Genomic DNA, 19,860 nt, shown 5'->3' with positions numbered 1-19,860 from the left:
CAAACAAAAAACAATTTTCAAATACACAATACAATAATAGACAAAAATAAGCAATTCTTTTGAAAATAGATGACCTGATTTAATTTTTTCTGAAAATAATACTTAGATGACAAAATATAGACAATAAGTCCCTTATGCTACATTGAAATAGTTACACAAACAAATAATTTTGGTATTAACAGTCAGAGCATTTCACAATATTAAGAACTACCTCCAGAATTACCTCTCAAAATTAATTTCATTATGATTGATTTAGAATATAGTTTGCTTTCTATGATTTGTTGAAATTACCTAGCCAAAGAATTCATCTATATAATTTGTTCAAGATTATCTACTGTAAGCAATAGTTTTTTCATTTACCAGAAACTAGTCTTGCCAAATTAAAAATCTGGCACACTGTTTTAAAGTAATATCCAAGCTTTCAATACTCTTTCCAATTTTTAGCCAATTGAATGTACATTATTTTTGTAAATCTCAGATTATGTCCATGAGATGGCAGATGGCGCTTATTTAGCTGATTTATGACCCATGCATAATCAATTGTATATTTTAGTCCACTTTCTACAAATGACGTATCACAATTTTACGGTTGGGGTACCAAATATTTTCATATATATACTGATGCAATAACCCTCACAATTTCAGTTTCTAGCCTGCTGTGAGCTCTGTCTCTAGTGACTGTGTAAACAATACATTATCCAAATTTTAAGATATTCCAAATATTGTTAGTGTTAGTAGCAATCTTTTCATCATTGCTGTTGATAATTCTAATCTACCAAGTCTACCAGCCAAGCCACATATATCAAGATATCCAAAAAATCCATCCAGTGACAAATTGATTCGATGTGTTAAAATAAAATAGCCAGAAAATTAAAGTTATGATTCAAAAAACTTTGCGAAAAAATATTTTTTTAGTATTGGGTGTTAGATGTATATATTTAAATTCTAATCACAATACATCTTGTCTGTTGAAGATATCCTTGATTTGAAGTCGCCCATCTGCTTTTGAAATGCATTTTCAAGGAGCAGGATATATACAGAATATGGTTGATTATTTTGATGTTTTTTTATATTATATATATTTTACACCTAAATAAATTGAAAAAAGTTATATCGAAATCAAATGAGTGATATTAAACCAAATACTTTTCATCGGAACAAACATAAAGCCAGGTATACTAAAAATAGAACAAAAACAGAGAGCCAGGCCAGTCTGAGAAGAGCCAGTCAAAGCCATTCTTTGGGTCATTATAGCAAATACACAGAAACCAGCCAGCCATCTTGTTTTTGCGAAATTCTTTCAAGGTTCAAATAGAGCAGAAATGGAAAGAATAATTATTCTAAAATCAAACCAATCCAATTTGTTGACATATTTCCTGATAATTAGACCATAATTAGCAAAACTACATGGACAAGTAGTTCCAAGTTTGGTGGCCTTCGAGTTTTGGCGGCCATTTTTTTTAATCTTGTCGGAAACTAACGTGTATAGCCTGTTAGACGAGAACCGCTTTTTTATCGTGATTTAACGTCTGTTACTTTTTGCCGTGGAATCGATTGTTTTTGGACGGGAAAGTCCGTCCAAGATTTTCTCTTCGGCGTGGCGCATTTTGCCGTGACTTTGGACAAGTTGCACTCCATCGCATGTGCCTTTTTCCAAATTTGAAGAAATCCTTGCATTTCTTCGAGCGGTAAAGTTCAAATAGATTTTCGAACTTTCGAATTTTTTGATTCGAATGTTGAAAATTGTTTGAGAATTTTTTTTTCTTTTGAAAAGTGAATGGCTCTTTCTTGAAAAGAAACGAAAAAGCAGCAGTATGAGCTGAATCTGTGGAAGGAGGAGAAAGAAGATGGAAATTTTATCATTGCATCAACAGAAGCAGCCACCGACCTAAAATTTCCAAATATCTGTTCTGATTTGCCAGCTGGAAGGATTTCCACGAAATTAAGAACAGTTCCTCGTTTTCCAGGGGAGAAATTTTTACTTTAGAACAGTTATATTTTTCCAGCTAGGAGGTAAAAAAAATTCAGAACAGATACGAAATTACCAGGCGATTGATTTTACGCGAGTTAACTGTTCTTATCTACCAGGGCTGACAAAATCTTATAAGAACAGATCGCTAAATTCCAGCTTGACATTGAAGGACTTTTAAGAACAGAAACTTAATTTCCAGCTAACAGTTCGAACAGATCCACAATTTCAAGATGTTTTGTAGAACAGATAGAGAATTTTCAGCTGCCACTCCAGGCAACCACATTCAGGACTTTTTTGAAATTCCCTCAGAACAGATAGGAAATTCTTAGACACCTTATTTATGAATATAAGATATCAAACTATTTTTTTCATAAGAACAGATCATATTTTTCCAGCTGGTTCCAATCTTCAGTAGAACAGATCATATTTTTCCATCTGGTCCCAATCTTCAGTAGAACAGACCACTTTTTTCCAGCAGACTTTTTTCTTTAGTTCGCTAAGAACAGACAGCCATATCCAGCTGGAACGTGCCTTCAGAACAGATATTTTGAAGTCCCCCTTCGGTGGATGCTTTCGCATCAACATCAGCAGAGTTGTTTGGTTATTTGTAGAAGCCGAGAGATTAAACTGTTAACATGGAGAATGAAAATTATAAAATCATTTTTTTGTTTTGGGTTGGATCCTAGCCATAATAGTGCTGATGATGATATACGAACTTTTGGTTTGGACTTTTAGTATGCTTTGGGATGGCAACGAACATCTTTTGGATATGACTTGAAACCTAGAAGAATTTATCCCTCGCTTACTGTATTCCAGTGGAAAGAAGAACTGTTTGTTTGTTATTGTTTTTTATTAGCTGTTTGATGTGGTCTCTGGTCGCTAGTTCGAAAATGTGACATAAATTGAATTGTAGAATGTAAATTGACATATGATTGAGTTTATTAAACTGAAATTTGATTGTATTCGATTCGAAAGAGTATAATGAATGTTTCTGGGTATGGAAATTATTTTCTGCAGCTCTCAGCACCAGTGACCATTGTCATTGTCATTGACAAATCAAAACTTGATTGACACTACATGTTTTTTTTATTTTGATTTAAACTTATGCGCTGAAGTTGATACAATGACATATTTTTTTATATTTTTATGTGAAATGTTTTGTCCTGTATAATTAGAGTTTAAAATTTTACTACCAATTAATTTTGAGTGAAGATTAACACGGATTAAAAACTTTCAAATTTCTCAACTTTGGAAACCAAATAGCCAGTAAAATTTGGAGGTTTTGCTTCGAACTGTGGGAGGAATCTACCCAAATTTTATTTTTTTTATCTGACTTTCCTTTTAAGATTTTACAGTCATGGTCATAGTTTTATCACAACTTTTATAAAAACTGTGATAATTTTTTAAGTAAATAATGATGTAGCAAATATTTATTTTTATTTTGTACCTCTGTGTCTTGAAATTGCACGAGATCGACTTATTCCATCATTGGAATCCTCATTATTTTACATCCGGGGGGAAAGGCACTGGGTTTGCGGACAGACGGTAAGTGCGGCCCAAAAATTGGATTTTAAAGTTCCACCCTTACAGTGCAGCAAAAATCAGTGAAAATCACACCCTTAGAGTGCATTTTCCCCCAAATTTTCGATCCCTTTGGTCTCAAAAATGGTCAAAATTCTAGCATTTTTGGTCAAAATATCTAGATTTTTCAAGAATTTTCTGAAATTTCTACCCTTACAGTGCATCTCTAGTATTTCCGACCCTTACAGTGTATTTTAAACATAAATGGAAAAGGTACCCTTAGGACCCGCACATACCCGTCGGTCCTTTTGCCCAGCTGCCCCCCCCTCGGGTTTTAAATCCCTGTTTCAAATACTGGCTATGGCTAGTGTTGAGAGTTTTCTTTGATTTTGGTTGTTTCTCTGCAAGGAAGAAAACCTTTTGAAGAAAGGGGGTTTCCTTTATTAAATTAAGAGCCTGTTGACAATACCATTAATTGAAGCTGCTTGGAGACTTTTTTGCTTCTATAGTTCTTTCGTTATAAAGGGGTGTATCGAAATATTCTCAAGCATTTTTAGCTCACCAAAACTTTATCCCGATCCCGAGGATTCTTTTGTTTTGATTTTATGCACGGAACTCTAAAATTAAGACTAGATTTGACATCGACGCACAACCTCTCCAGCAAGAAGTTCTATTCGGTCGTCCGATTCCAGTCTTTGCTTTCGAGTTCCGTGTTTTCCCGCCTTTTAAGGCCGGTCTCCACTTGCGCGCGCTTCAATCGCTCTTCTTCGATCAAAGCTTCCACGCTATTGGTCAAAAGAAAAATGAAGCAACTCTATTGATGCGATATGACGTAACGATCGCGCGCTTGAAAAAAAAGTTGAAATACATTCAACTTTTTTCCAAGCGCGCGCTGCGTTTTTATGACGTAATCTTTTCTCAAAGCAAAAATGATTGAAGCCAAAGTTGCGATCGCAGCGCCCGCAAGTGGAGACCGGCCTTTATGCACTCCGCACGGAAACGACGTCACCCTCCACCACAGTGCGATAACTTTCGACAAACGCTTCAAAGTGTAACTGACTATAAAACAAAGAAATAATTTGGTTTGTGAGAAAGTACTGGCTAACTAACGTGCAGATCAAAGGAAATCTATTTTTATTGTTCGAACAATAAGATGATTTTGCATAATTATGCGCTTAGACGTCTTGTTTTGGTTATAAGTCTTTGTTCTAATCAATAAAGTCTATTGATTATGATAATGATAATTAGTCATTAAAATGACACTCCTTTCCTTTTCTTTCCTTTCAGCTTAATGAACATTTAGAAGCTCTACTTTCTATAGGTCTACATTAATGGTATTCCATACTTTCTAGTTTGAAGTCTTTTTTATGAAACAAAAACTTTATTGTTTTCAACTTAGAAACTTAAACGAATGGACGTAGAGCTCGTAAAATTACTCAACAGAGAAATATTTTCTCCCAAAAGTTTTTTCATCTGATCATCCCTTGGCTTCAGAATCAACATTTAAATGCAATGTTTTGAAAAACCGTACACGTATGTGCAAAAAAATTGATCTTAGTTGATTATTTTTTTATTTTTCTGTTTATTAGAGGTTAAATTTGCTGTTTGGAATAGTTTTATGATGTCTATCGCTATTTAGAAAACTTACAACATTGGATACCCAACATAAAAAGGTAATTAGAGCTAACTTTTATTATTCTTAGATGAAATAATCACACTAAACGACTTTAGGGCCAGTCCATACCTGACACCTATTTATGCTTAGGTTTCCACCCCCCCCTCACCATTAATAGAATGCAATAAATATAACAGGGCTTATTATTAGTGGTTGAAAAGCTGATGCCTATAAGAAAAATAAATATTTCCATTATAGGCGCTATTTCATGTTTGCTTTGAAAGAACCAATCACTGGACGCTAAAGTTTAGTGGTTGAAAAGTTACAGAAGTTATAGATAATTTTCTTATAAGGCTGATGCTTATAAGAAAAATAAATATTTAAATTATAGGCGTAGTTTTATGTTTGCTTTCAAAGAACCAATCATCGAAAGCTAAAACTCAGTGGTTAAAAAGTATGGATTATTTTCTTATAAAGATGAGCTATTAAGAGAGGGGCTATTTTGTGTTTGCTTTGCAAGAACTAATCACCGAATGCTAATAATTTTTAGTTCAAAAGTTATGGATTTTTTTCTTATATTGTTGATGCTTATAAATAATATTTCTATTTTAGGCGCCATTCCATTTTGCCTTGAAAAAACTTGCAAATCCACACTGAGCAAATTTTTCAGGCGCTTGCAATAACGCAGCTATAGATAATTTTCATAAATATTGGAATTATGTTTAAAATGAAAATATTTATTTTTCTTATAAGCATCAACTTTCTAAGAAAATGATCTACACGTTTTCTTTTTTTTAGGAAACACACTTTAAAGAAACATGAGGCTCAGAATGCCTAAAAGCTAAGAAACATCTAAGAAAATGCTGAGGCTGAGAATGAGAAAATAAGATTTTTTAATTTGTTTTTTTTAAGAACCTTTCATTTTTTTTTTCATGAAAATAGGCTGATAATGTCAAAAAGTTTAGAAACATGTAAGAAACATTTAAGGCTCAAAAGGCCGATTTCTTAAGAAACATTGAGGCTGCTTGGTAAAACTAGTTTCTTAAAAAAAAACGTGTATAACCTTCCAACAATAAGTTTTAGCTTTCGGTGATTATAGTTATTAGTGATGAAATATTTATTTTCCTTATAAGCACCAATTTTACCAGAAAATGATCTATACTTTTTCAACCAACCTCGTACCCAGGGCGATAAGCTTTTTGACGTTATAGATGGGCGCTTAGGCCCTGGTCTAGGCCAGCTCTTTAACCAATCAGAGCGCGGCATTTTTGGCGGGAAAATTGTCGGATAAAGGGATGCGAAATAGTCAGATTTTAGCTGTTACGGATTTACATTTCATGACATCAGAAAATTTATGTTCAATGTGATCAGGATAAAAAGATGAAAAAATTTTGAATTCAGGAAAAAATTCAAACAAAATGCGAGCAATCAACACCTTTACAGATGAGACGTAAGATTTCCACTCATTTACATTTGGAAGTAGCTGAGAAGTCTTCAATTCACTTATCTTTCCAATAGGTTTGGCGTTTGGAAGGTCTTTAAAGTCCAAACGGTTTGCCACTAGGTTGGAGGCAAATAGGTGCAAATCTTTATTTTGAATTGCTTTTCGCATATGGTCCATTTTGATTTTAAGGTCCCAGTTATCACCAGTGCCCCGAAGGGTTGCACCTTTTTTCAGTAGTACAACAGCTCTATCCATAAAATGGCTACCGATAGCATTTAAAAGAGTGTCTCTGGTAGAGTAGGAAAGACAAACCCCCATTCGGTTCAGTCTTTGTTGGAGCTAAAAATAATCAAATTTAAAACACTGAGACTTTCTATTTTTCCCTTTTCTGTTTACAGAAGATGCTATCCACTTTCGAGGGGTGAGGTACTAAAAAATCTGACAAGCCCTTGAAAAAATCACCAAAATAACCAAAAATCACAAAAAATTTCATTAAAAAGAGTTGAACGTAAAAGAAAAGTGAAAATAAAAAAAGATCACCAAAAAATCATAAAATCACCCTGGTCTGCCCTGGTAGTAGATTTTTGATGATAAAATTTCACAGCAGAAAAAAAAGTCTTGAAATACAAAGTACATAGGTGAAAAGTAATCTTATAGCAAGAATTCATCTTTTACTGAAATTTATTTTTGAATTCCTCCTCATACAGTGAGAGCTCTAGAAATATTAGTTGGAAATCTCTTTTAAATTTCTTTGGAATTTATTTTAACTTGATGTCAATTTGCAAAACCTATTTGAGATCTAAAATGCAAAAATTTAGTTCAGCACAAAATTACTTCCCATGGATAAAAAACTTACTTTTTTACTACATCCTCCTTCAATCAACAAGACAGTGGTGATACGCTTAAAATAGCTAAGTTCATGCCATCTTGAACTTAAAAGAATGCTGTATACAAGTGCAAATTTTGGCTTCAAATCCTCTGTAATCTCATACTTTCTAGACGACATTGCTGTTAAAACTTTCACAAGGAATGGAAAGTTATTAAAAAATTCTTCAAAAATAACATTCATTTGTGTTGTTGCTATAGAATCAAAATCCTTGTTGTAGAGATAAGATCCATTTCCTGAACGCTTACATAAATGATTGAGCTTACTCTCGGGTACCTAATAGCCGTCCCCCCCCCCGCTAATTAATTTTTCGAAAATTTTCCACCCAGGACATTCTTATTCCAACCCCCCCGCTTATTAAGTTTTGGGATAATGTTCTTGAAAGTTCCCTCTTTTGTCCTAATTCAGCTGTATTAGCCTCCTTTTCAAAAATTTTCCACCCAGGACATTTTTATTCCAACCCCCCCGCTTATTAAGTTTTGAGATTTTTTCCAACCCCCCCGCTTATTCCGACCCCCCCGGCTATTAGGTACCCGAGAGTAGTTAGAATAGATTGCACAATCAGTCTTTGAATTTGCAAAAACGTGTTTTTACATGAACCAACAATTAACGATGCAATACGACATGGATCAATGGAATCTAGCTCTATTAATTTTGTTGAGATAGCATTTTCAATGCTTACAAAATTATCATCAGTATCAGAACTTTTTTCATCAAACTTTAGCTTTTTATTAGGTGCTGGTCTCCTAGACGGCGATGGCACAATATCTGTTGGTTTGAGACACCTCTTAGTTGAAGTGAGATTTTGTTCGTTAAATTTTTGGCATTTTGTTCTGAAAATAAAGGCTCTTTCAAGAGAGGTTTCACAGACAGTACAAATTTTGTCAGGTAATTCATCATCACTTTTTACAACAACACCACAACATTGCTCAATTTTGAATTCTAGATTCTTTTCGTGCTGTCCTATTTTGGAAAAAATCTTTTGATACCGTGACTTTGTTGTCTCTCCACATAATCTACAACCATCTTTGCTATTTGGATCTGCACTTCTTGCATATGTCTTGGTTGGCGTATCTTTTTTCACAGCCACAGATGCCATCCACAAAACATAAATTCAAAACTACATATTAATATTCAATTATTTGATCTGTACTTATTCAAATTTTTTAAACAATGAATTAACTTCTTTCTTTTCTTGCTTGTCTTGACACACAGAGAGTTGAATTTAAACTGAGCTGGCAACTGATGTGTTCCTTCATTTTGTATAACTTACTGGACAATAGATGTGTAAATGGATATTTGCAAAATAAGAACTATTTCTGGCTCAAATCTAAAAAAAGGACAGGGGGTTGGGACTCTACAGCTGAAGTTTTGAGAACTGAATGCAAACATTTGTGGCTAAAAAAATCTTGAAAAAAAATTATTTGTAGTAGAAAATAATAGATTACCTGTAACTTACGTCCTACTTGCATCATTTCCATTTAAATTTTGACCTTTCAAATGCTATTTTTGCACTCAAAAGCCAGGATCTGCATAAAAACTTGATTGAGTATTGAATAACATGAACGTCATGAAAGTCAAACCCTATCCCAAACAACCAACTGCTGAGCACCGCTGTACGTTCCAGAGAGTTTCGTTGTTTCTCCAATCACGAATCAGCTTCAACTCATCCAAATTTCGCCCATCAGAAAATTCACGAATTCAGAACATTTTTTCTGGCCTGTACCAGGGCCTAATCGTCTGGCCATCCCCGCCCTCACTTTTGCCGCCTGACCGCCAACGATTCGCCCTGGCTCGCGAGGTTGTTTTTCAACCACTACGTTTTAAATCATCTTTATCAGAAAGAAATCCAAAACTTTTGAACAAACAATATATTGACATTTGGTGATTAGTTCTTTCAAAGCAGTCATGCGCAGTCATGGAGTTGTGTTTCTAATGGAAATATTTATTTTTGTTATAAAGGTCAGCTTTCCTTTAACAAGGAAGAATTAGCTTTTAGTGATCAGTTCTTTCAAAGAAAGCATGAAAATACTTATTTTTCTTATAAGCACCAACTTTATCAGAAAAAAATCCATAACTTTTGAACTAAAATTAATTAGCAGTTGGTGATTGATTCTTTCAAAGCAAACATGAAATTGTGCTTATTATGAAAATATATTTTTTTTTATAACCATCAACTTTATCAGAAAAAAATCCATAACTTTTGAACTAACAATAATTAACCTTTGGTGATTAATTCTTTCAAAGCAGTCATGGAATTGTGTTTGAAATGGAAATATTTATTTTTCTGATAAGCATCGTTTTTATAAGAAAATGATTTTTATCTTTCCAACCACTACGTGTAAGCTTTTGGTGAATGGTACTTTCAAACAGTCATAAAATGGCGCCTAAAATGGAAACATTTATCTTTGTTATAAGCATCAGCTTTACAAGAAAATGATCTATAACTTTTCAACCAATAAGTTTTAGCTTTCAGCGATTGGTTCTTTCAAAACAAACATGAAACTGTGCTTATAATGGAAATGTTTATTTTTCTTATAAGCATCAACTTTATCAGAAAAAAATCCAAAACTTTTGACCTAACAATAATTAGCTTTTGGTGATTGGTTATTTCAAAGCAAACATGAAATTGTGCCTATTATGAAAATAAATATTTTTTTATAACCATCAACTTTATCAGAAAAAAATCCATAACTTTTGAACTAACAATAATTAACCTTTGGTGATTAATTCTTTCAGAGCAGTCATGGAATTGTGTTTGAAATGGAAATATTTATTTTTCTTGTAAGCACCATCTTTATAAGAAAATGATATATAACTTTTCAACCAGCAAGTTTTAGCTTTCGGTGATTAGTTCTTTCAAAGAAATCATGGAATTGTGTTTAAAATGGAAATATTTATTTTTCTGATAAGCATCGTTTTTATAAGAAAATGATTTTTATCTTTCCAACCACTACGTGTAAGCTTTTGGTGAATGGTACTTTCAAACAGTCATAAAATGGCGCCTAAAATGGAAACATTTATCTTTGTTATAAGCATCAGCTTTACAAGAAAATGATCTATAACTTTTCAACCAATAAGTTTTAGCTTTCAGCGATTGGTTCTTTCAAAACAAACATGAAAGTGTGCTTATAATGGAAATGTTTATTTTTCTTATAAGCATCAACTTTATCAGAAAAAAATCCAAAACTTTTGACCTAACAATAATTAGCTTTTGGTGATTGGTTATTTCAAAGCAATTATGGAATTGCGCCTAATATTGAAATATTTATTTTTCTAGTAAGCATCAGTTTTATCAGAAAAAATCCATAACTTTTGACCTAACAATAATTAGCTTTTGGTGATTGGTTCTTTCAAAGGAAACATGAAATGGCGCCTAATATGGAAATATTTATTTTTCTTATAAGCATCAACTTTATCAGAAAGAAATCCATATCTTTTGAACTAACAATAATTAGCATTTGGTTGGTTGCTTATTTCAAAGCAGTCATGAAAAGACGCCTAAAATGGAAATATTTATTTTTCTCATAAGCACCAACTTCATAAAAATAAGATCTATAACTGTTGAACCAATAAGTTTTAACTTTCAATGATTGGTTCTTTCAAAGCAATCATGGAATTCTGTTTAAAATGAAAACATTTATTTTTCTTGTAAGCATCAGTTTTATAAGATAACGATCTATAACTATTCAACCACTAAGTTTTAGCTTTCAACGATTGGTTCTTTCAAAGCAAACATGAAATTTTTCTTGTAATGGAAATGTTTATTTTTGTTATAAGCATCAATTTTATAAGATAATGATCTATAACTTTTCAACCACTAAGGTTTAGCTTTCGGTGATTAGTTCTTTCATAGCAAACATGAAAATGCCCCTAATATTAAAATATATATTCTTCTTATAAGCATCAGCTTTATAAGGGATCAGTGACATATTGTTACAACTTTGACACCAATTTTGCACCTTATATCCAATTTAGTGAATCGAGAAATCAAATACACGACAAAAATTCAAGAAAATGGTAAAAGCAAAATTTAGTACTGGCGAAACAAGTTTGTCGGAAAATATTTATATACTCTTTTAGATAAAAATAGGAAACCAAGCAGCCTGGTTAATAACCAAGGTGATTCAAATGTAAATACATCCATGCGAGTTAAAAGGAAAATTATTTACATGTTGTTTTTATAAGAATAGACTATATAAGAACATAAGGCTTCGATGGCCAAAATATTAAGAACAAGTTAAGAACATTTTATGGCTTTGAGGACTCTAAAATACCCAATTTCTTAGGAAAATGGACAAAAATGCTCAAAAACGGAAAATAAGAACACTTTTAAGAACATTTTTAGGCTTAAAACTCAAAAAATTAGGAGCATCCGAAGGCTTCAAAAATTTCGGATGCTCTTACAAAAAAACCGTGTATTTGTCCTTCAATTTTATTAAGAATCTTTTTTCGCTATTATTAACGGCTAAGGAGCTTATAACCGTTAGATCGTAATTAATTGATAACTTAAACCAGAACATTTAATGAAAATTTCTTTTTATCATTTATCGCATGAGAATTCCGTGTGTTTTCTTTCAGCCCGGCGTTACCGCAAGGTTATGCTATAGTCCCTGGGTCGTTTTTTTAGTTTTGTTTTGTTTTTCCTGTCTTTCCTGTCATTCTTTTTTTGCAGTCATTTTATAGTTTATTGCATTTTTGTTTTATGCTTTATTTTAGTCAATGAGTTATATATAAGATCTATTTTTATCTATTTTTATAAAAAAAATTTCATCTGAAAAAAAAAATTTAGTATAGAAGAAAAAAAATTAATTGATAAGTTACCGTATTACTTCGAATAAAAGTCCCCCTTCTTTTAAACACCCCCTTAAATAAACGCCCCCTTCGAATAATCGCCTGTTTAGGAGAGGGGCGTTCATTAGAAACTTGTGACTTTAATACTTCAATCCCAGTGTTAACTGGGTTTGAAAAGGAAAATTTTAGTCATTTATTGTAACCAGAGCAGTTTCCGATGCAATTTTAGACGTTGAACCCCCTACAAAAGTCCAAAAATGCTTGGGGTTAAAAAAGGGTACTTTTGGTTATTGTTATGTTCCCTTTGCATTTTAGGGTTGACCCTGGCGAGAACCAAGTGAAACCCTGCGAGTGGGAATCAAAACCTCAGTCACCTGTGTAGCATCCAAGGTTAATGACTACTGGTACTATACCACAAGCGACATAACATACCAAAACGACACATCGCACCTATAGCAAATGGTATGAAACTATTATATATATACATATATATATTTTTGTTTATTCTTTATTTGACATTGGTGATGGAAAATAGTTACAAGTACTAATGAAATCGAACATGACACTCGAATATTTACTACGTATATAGTCAATAATAATTATAAAGAGAGTTTGCATGAACAATAGATTTTAGCCTTGATGATTTTGATTTTAAACTCATCTAAAGAATCAATAGTTTTAAATTCCAAAGATAGCCTATTCCAAGCTTGTCCAGCTCGGAAATTAAAAGCAAACTGTGTTCTTGGGATGTGGAAGAGTGGAAGTTTAAAGGGGAATCAATATGTTTGATTTTCAATGAAACTTATGATTATATTCTTAAAGAGTTCATTAACACGATTCCAAAAATATATAATTAATAGTTGTTTACTCTATCTATACCGAATAATAGACAATTTAAAATTCCCTGATATCACCATGGCAACAAAATTTGTGACGTATAATGCGCGTGAGTAGGTTTTTAGATTTTCAAAAAAAGAGAGAAATGAAAGAGAGCAAAGAGAGAGGAGTATTTTTAGATTTTTATGTGAAAAGAGTTTTCTGAGATTGTGAAAAGTACGAAAAAACATGTCTGGATCCAGTGATTCTTCGTCTACATACAGTAGCTCTAACGAGTATTCTAATAATTATGATTCTTACGAAAAACTCTTTTCAAGCTTCTTCTCTTTTTTACTACACGTTTTTTTTAAATAAGAACAAAATATATAAGAACATAAGGCTTCGAGGCCCAAAAATCTAAGAACATTCTAAGAACATACTAAGGCTTTGGAGACTTAAAAACATGCAATTTCTTAAGAAATTACATCAAAATGCTCAAAAAATGTTGAAAATAAGAACATTTGAAGAACATTTTTAGGCATCAAATCCAAAAAACTAAGAACATCCGAAGGCTTCGAAAACTTTTGACGTTCTTATAAAAAAAAACGTGTACTGCAGACTTTTAAGACATTATGTTTATTCATCTGCGTAACCTACGTCACAAAATAGAGGGAGGGTGTAATTTTCTCCTTCTCAGAGCCGAAAAAAATCAATCTTTAAAGCTAAATGATTAAGTAAATAAACAAGATTTTTATGGTTGAGTATCTGTAGCAATATTCATCAAAAAAATATGGACAGTAAAATATGAAATTATAGGCAGTAAATGACAAAAATATGTTCATCGGGCATGCCCGACGAATAAAAATTTTTATTGACGAATAAAATTATGTTCATCGGGTATGCCCGGGCATAATTCTAAAGTTTAATGTTCCGGTCCTTAAATTTGCTTCTATACGGTCCTCAAAATTACAAGCTGTGAATTACCGGTCTGCATTTTATTTTTTCTGGGACCCACGCAATAAAATGACCCACGCAAAAATATTGACCCACGCACCCACGCACGCACGCAACCCACGCAATTTAGCAGACTCGTTCGAATATTATCTTTAAAGAAACTGACATTTGCAGGAACTAATTTTAGCGTTTTTTCGGCGTGTGTACGGCGAAAATTAGTTTCCGCGAAATGCAAATTTTACCTAGTCAAGAACTATTGCAAATTAGGATAAATGCGAGTATTTAGCCTAAATAGGACAGATTATTCTAACTAGGATAAAATCTATATCCTAATTAATTAGGAGAAAAGGAAGAAAAACTTGATTTATTGAATAAACTTTGAGATCCGCGTCGAGATTTGCATGAATTTGAGTAATTTAGAGCGAGCAAAGGATGCTTGAGAATTTTTATCTCCCAGTCAGCGTGCGTTCAGAAGTTATTCAATTTTTAAGAAGTACTTTATAAACTTCAAATGTTAAGCATCGAACTTTGTTAGTGATAACTTTGCTAATGTTGATTTTTTTAAAGAACATTTTCAAATAGAAGAGATCTTTATAAACTTAAACAAAATAAGATATAACACAGCGTTATGTACATTTGTTTCAAGTAGAAAGAACACTTTTGACACTTTCATTCACTCAACTCAGAGGAATGTAAAGAGATGGAAAAACAGCTTCTTGAAAACAATGGAAAAGCGGCTCGTCATATACCAGGTCGCTTGCCCTTAAGGGAGTTTATGTCGAGTAAATAGGTTTCTTTTGTTGTCGCTATAAAAATTCTGCATAATTAGCGTGTTGTGACAAAATTCTTTTGTTTCAAGACTGGTTATGCGCAAACTTTTAGGGCTTATATTTTAGGTACATCTCTCCTATACGAAAAGGTACCTATAAATATCTTCTTGCTCAGAATTTCCTAGCAATTCTACTGATATAACCGCATCATGACCGCACCATAATATGGAAAGCTAGAGCTCGAGAAAATTATAACTTCATCTTGATTTTACTCGACTTCTGACAGTTTTACAAGAACCAATTTAATATCATTGCGTTAAGAATTTCTTTTGCTATACATTGGTAAAAATATTGCTCCTTATTCTTAAAAATTGTTCTAGTAATCGGCAAAAAAGGAAAAACAAATTTTCATTTTTATCGTCAAATCATGTAGAAACCGTCCGATTTGTATGGCGAGCTGTCTTTTCTGGACTTTCATTTAATGACCTAATCAACGTTTTTACAAAAGAATTTTCAATAGAAGTGATCGTTGAACTTTGAGTAATCAGAAAAGCTGTTTTTCCATCTCCTTACATTCCTCTGCTCAACTCAACAAGCTTGTTTTAAAGATCTTTATTTTTTATGACGGGAAAAGCGCGTAACACATTCCTCCTAATTAGGCTATTTTATCTTAGTTGTGGAACTAATTTTCGCGGGAATTAATTTTAGCGTTTTTCGCGGTTTTTTGTCAAAATCGCGAAAATTTGAGCCCGCGAAAAATTTTGAGAGATAAAAACCGCGAAAATTAATTCCCGCGAAATACAATTTTTTCCAATTTTATATCATTCTTCCAATATTTTAGTTTGAATTTAATAAATTATCCTAACTAGGATAAATATTCTAGCCTATTTAGGATAAAAAGCCTAATTAGGATAATTTATCCTAGTTTGCAATAGTCCTTTGACTGTTGAACAAAGCTTGAAAACTTTATCCTCTCAGAAACTTGTTCGTTGAGCCTCAAAAGAATTAAAGGTTTTGAATTCCGACCATTTAACAAAACATTTATCATTATGATGACATCAATCTGCCTCGAGATATAGGTCGTGTTCACACCGCAGACCTTCCTTAATTAAAATGTAGTTAGGAGAATCCTTTTTTGACTACAATACAAAACGTGCATTTAACAAAGAGTCGAACGCGTAGTATTGTAACTTTTAATAGATCTTCCTTAATTAAAAGTCGTAAGCTCTATTGTCTTAAAGGTAGGGTAGAGGCTTCCCTTAAAACAAAAGATTTTATTAAGGAAGATACATTAACATGAACCAAAGGAGCGTTTCGTGCAATTAAGTATATTTCAGCAAAACAGAAAAGATAAGAAAAGAGAGAAAAAATGTAAAAATTGAATTGCTATGAATCCGTGTTGTTGATGCGTGAGGACGATTAATCTCAAAACTTCCAAGAAAATGGAGTACTTACATGAGATTATCAATTAAAAACGACCAATCAGAAGGCTTAAGCAAAATCAATTATCTGTTACCAAAGGATTTCGTGAAGCTACAAAGAACTGTGATAAACCAGTGTATTTATTTATCATAAATCTCTTTGTTTGTTGTTAATGGATTTAATTAAGGAAAGGTCTGCAGTGTGAACACGACCATAGTTTCATCATAGTATAAGAAAGCCGCGGCTGGAATGATGACGCTATTGTTTTTGTCGTAAATGGATGTTCTATCTGTGTCTCCGTGGTTTATAAGAACTAAGTCGAAGGTAACAAAATCCTTAACCTTAAAAGTGTTTATAATATTCAATTGAAGAACAACTACTTTTCAAGTCTCAAATTTTTCCCACTATCCTCTCTTATTACCTTATTTGAAGTATAATTTTATAAATTCCAAATAAATTTTTATAAATTTAGGACCAAATAACACACATTTTATTAAAAGAACTATTTTCCAAATGTTAAACTTTGAATGCTTGCTGTCACCTCAATACTGTTGTTTTTCGAATGGAATTTTCACAGAATGCAGCTTGAATATTTATTTACTAATACCTGTAATAATTTTTCAGAATAATCAGGAAGCCATTTCAAGGCACTCAATTTTCTTCAAGTTCTTAAAGCACTGACATTCTGACGTTCTAGTACTTTTAAACCAAGAGTCTTTTCTTTTACTTTGATGTTATGAATGCTTGAATTATCAAGAGATTTGCGTTCATGAGCAAAATTACGTCTAACGAAGTAGTTTTTTAAAAGTCAAATTAAATTGACAATAGAAATTGTCACCGAACCATAAAAAAATTCGTTCTTACGACATAGATAGAACAACAGAAATTCAGCTGTACTCATTCCAGCCGCGGCTTTCTTATACTATGGTTTCATTTTCAGACTTGGCTTGATTTTCTTGATCACTTCCAATGACAACAGGCCAACACACCTCTAAAATTTTTATTTTCTTCAATTAAACGGAGAGAAGGGGGTGTTCTTACAGACCCACTGGGAACCCTTCCCACTGGAAAATTTAGCCAAAATATCGTCCCCGGGTGGAAAATTATCCTCCAATTTTTGTCCCCACTGAAAATAATCAAATTAACCAATCCTCATCCTCACTGAGTTTTCTGACTTGAAAACAAAAGAATTGAAATCCCCGGACATAAAAAATATGGTAATATCAATCCCCATCGATTGTCAGTCCGTTATTTTTATCCCCAATGGCTGAAAAAATCCTACCGGGTCTGTAAGAAGGGGGTGTGAAAAGCAATAAAGCCTTTACTACTAAAATTATACCTGGAATTTGATATCTATCGTTTTACAAATTTGAAAATGGAACAAATGTTTTTATATACAGTAGAAAGCAAAAACAGGAGTCGAGCTTATAGTTTTTTACTTGTTTTATCATTCTAAACTCTTTTATTCAGAGGTTGTTGCCATGACATTAACGATCGCTGCTCTAGTCACCGTCATCCAATTCTGGTTAAGACTTGCCACCTTCCTTCATGGACCTCTAAAATCATTTCTACTTCATGTACTCCATAACCTCTCAAATGACCCTACATACAATGGTCTACCTCAAGACCCTCAAAAACTTTATCTAGAACTTTCGACACCTGCCAATCGAAAGACGATAAATGACTTGAAGAATGGAAAAAACGGAAAAAAGAAAGTTTTACAACAAGATCAGGTGGACGCATTACTGCCTCCTACTGTAAACGCAACCGACTCTTCTCAATTTGATGTGACGCTCATCTGTATTTTGATTATCAATTTTACCGATCTTCCTGCTCCTCTCAAAGGATGGAAAAACAAAAATCCACCTACAACTGACTTGAGTATCGGTGCATTTGTAATTCGTGCAAGAGAATGGCGAAACTACATTCACCACACGGATCCAGATAAAATCAATCAAACAGAATTTAATCAGAAATGGACTGAAGGAGAACAAATCATCAACAATCTTGGCTTTACTTACGACACAACGCAGCTGAAAACAATGCCATTGGACCTAAAGTACGAGAATGTTGTCAAATCTATGTATCTGTATCTAGAGAGAAAGCAAGAAACACTTTCTAAACAACAGACGGCCCTAGCTGATCAACAAGCATCATTATCTCAAGATGTTACAGATTTACAAATTTCAACAACTCAAAAAATTGATGACGTCGCTCAACAGTTGTCACTTCATCAAAATCTCAGTTTGGAGGAAATCAAATCGTTGACCAAAAGATTGGAGGAGATTGCCAACGTACAGCAACGCATGTGCAAGAACTTGCCAATGATGAAACATCATTCAGGTAAGTTAGGTCCGAATTAGCTTAAATGTTTATGAATTATATTTCTACAGGTGAAGAAGCTCTTCCTGTCATTAACGAAACACAATTTTACACTAGTCAAAAATCTGATCTAATGTAATATTATAATATAACTCCTGCGGGAGTAAGACCCATTCCTAATGCTCATATCTATCAAAATTTAAACTTTGGGCGAGAATTTAGAACACTTCGAATTTATTAAATTGGATTATCGATTTGGGAGGATTTCAGTAGCTTCTAGCCTATATAGGACTATATATAGTCCATGCCTAATTCGAACACTAATCAGCTTTTAAATCCTAAGATCCTCAGGTTTTAAGTCTCACGTTGAAACTCAGGAGTTACTTAGAACACGTAGCAATCATTTGTGGCGTTTAAAAATTAGTTCCACAAAATGCACCAATTTAGCAACCTCGCATCGTGAAAATAAGTTCCACCAAAATAAAGATAATAATTAATAATACTTTATCCATGATTTGACCTAATATACCTATAAATCGACGTTCATACAGGATCGTGTTGCTTGGACGAGGTGTTCGAATACATTTCTCAAGAACTGACGGAAAAAGAATCCAAAAAACTTCTCAAACAACTTCGTATTACCGATGACGATTCACAAAGAAGATTCTCAGAAAGTTTGGAAGATATCTCATGGCTCGATCTAAAGAGGGAGCTCCAGATGATGGGGAAATATGAACTCGTTGACCATATCATAAAGAAAACTTTGATTACTAAAGGTATTAATTGATTTTATAATTGATTCGCAGTGGCGTATTTAGGAATTTTGCCAAGTAGGTCAAAAATTTTGAAGCCGAGTGGTTTCAAGTCTGGTTCTTGGAAAGGCTATTTTCCTTGCATCTCACGTTTATAATTTTTCATTTCATCGCTATCTGAGTTATTCTATACAAGATTCCACTTTTGTTTGGACGTACTTTGTATCGCACTCGTACTTTGCAAATTGTAAGAATTTTTTTTCTCAACGAATACCCCTGTCGCACGTTTTGACTACCTTTTTACGCTAATTAACCGCTTGTGGTAAAAAAATAGATACTGATGTGGAGCAATGCCCGTTTCCCCAAAACAAGGCCTTTATATCCCTGAAATTATTTTTTATGTTTTGAATTGAATAGGAAGTAATTAAATGGTGTCAAATCATTCTAAGATATTCATTTTCGCTCACAAAACCAAAAAGCTGGTAAAAAACAAAGTTTTAAAAGACTACAAATGCTTCATTCTTGCTAAAAAATAACCATTATTAGTTCAACTTAAAGCAGTGACAACTGGTGCTGATGCTTAATACCATGA

At 33.1% G+C, this 19,860-nt stretch overlaps 1 protein-coding gene across 1 annotated transcript; it reads left to right on the top strand.

The window, feature by feature from the left end:
* Nucleotides 1-5,042: 5,042 nt before the first annotated feature.
* Nucleotides 5,043-19,338, top strand: LOC136805181 (uncharacterized). Its single transcript, XM_067061746.1, has 4 exons — nt 5,043-5,166; nt 12,548-12,694; nt 17,665-18,537; nt 19,068-19,338. Exons 3-4 carry the CDS (start codon nt 17,676-17,678, stop codon nt 19,301-19,303), a joined length of 1,098 nt encoding a protein of 365 aa, XP_066917847.1. The 5' UTR covers nt 5,043-5,166; nt 12,548-12,694; nt 17,665-17,675; the 3' UTR covers nt 19,304-19,338.
* The last annotated feature ends 522 nt before the right edge of the window (nt 19,339-19,860 follow it).

This window comes from Clytia hemisphaerica, unplaced genomic scaffold (assembly GCF_902728285.1).
Source record: "Clytia hemisphaerica strain Z4C2 unplaced genomic scaffold, Clytia hemisphaerica genome assembly, whole genome shotgun sequence".
In the NCBI taxonomy this organism is placed as follows: Eukaryota; Metazoa; Cnidaria; class Hydrozoa; order Leptothecata; family Clytiidae; genus Clytia; species Clytia hemisphaerica.
Note: the sequence above shows the minus strand (reverse complement) of the source record. Positions and strands in the feature narration are given on the sequence as shown.

Excerpts from the sequence above, each read along its gene's own strand:
- LOC136805181 (XM_067061746.1), top strand. The coding sequence starts at position 17,676 with ATGACATTAACGATCGCTGCTCTAGTCACCGTCATCCAATTCTGGTTA. Across the intron at positions 18,538-19,067 it reads AATGATGAAACATCATTCAG|GATCGTGTTGCTTGGACGAG; the intron begins GTAAGTTAGGTC and ends ACGTTCATACAG.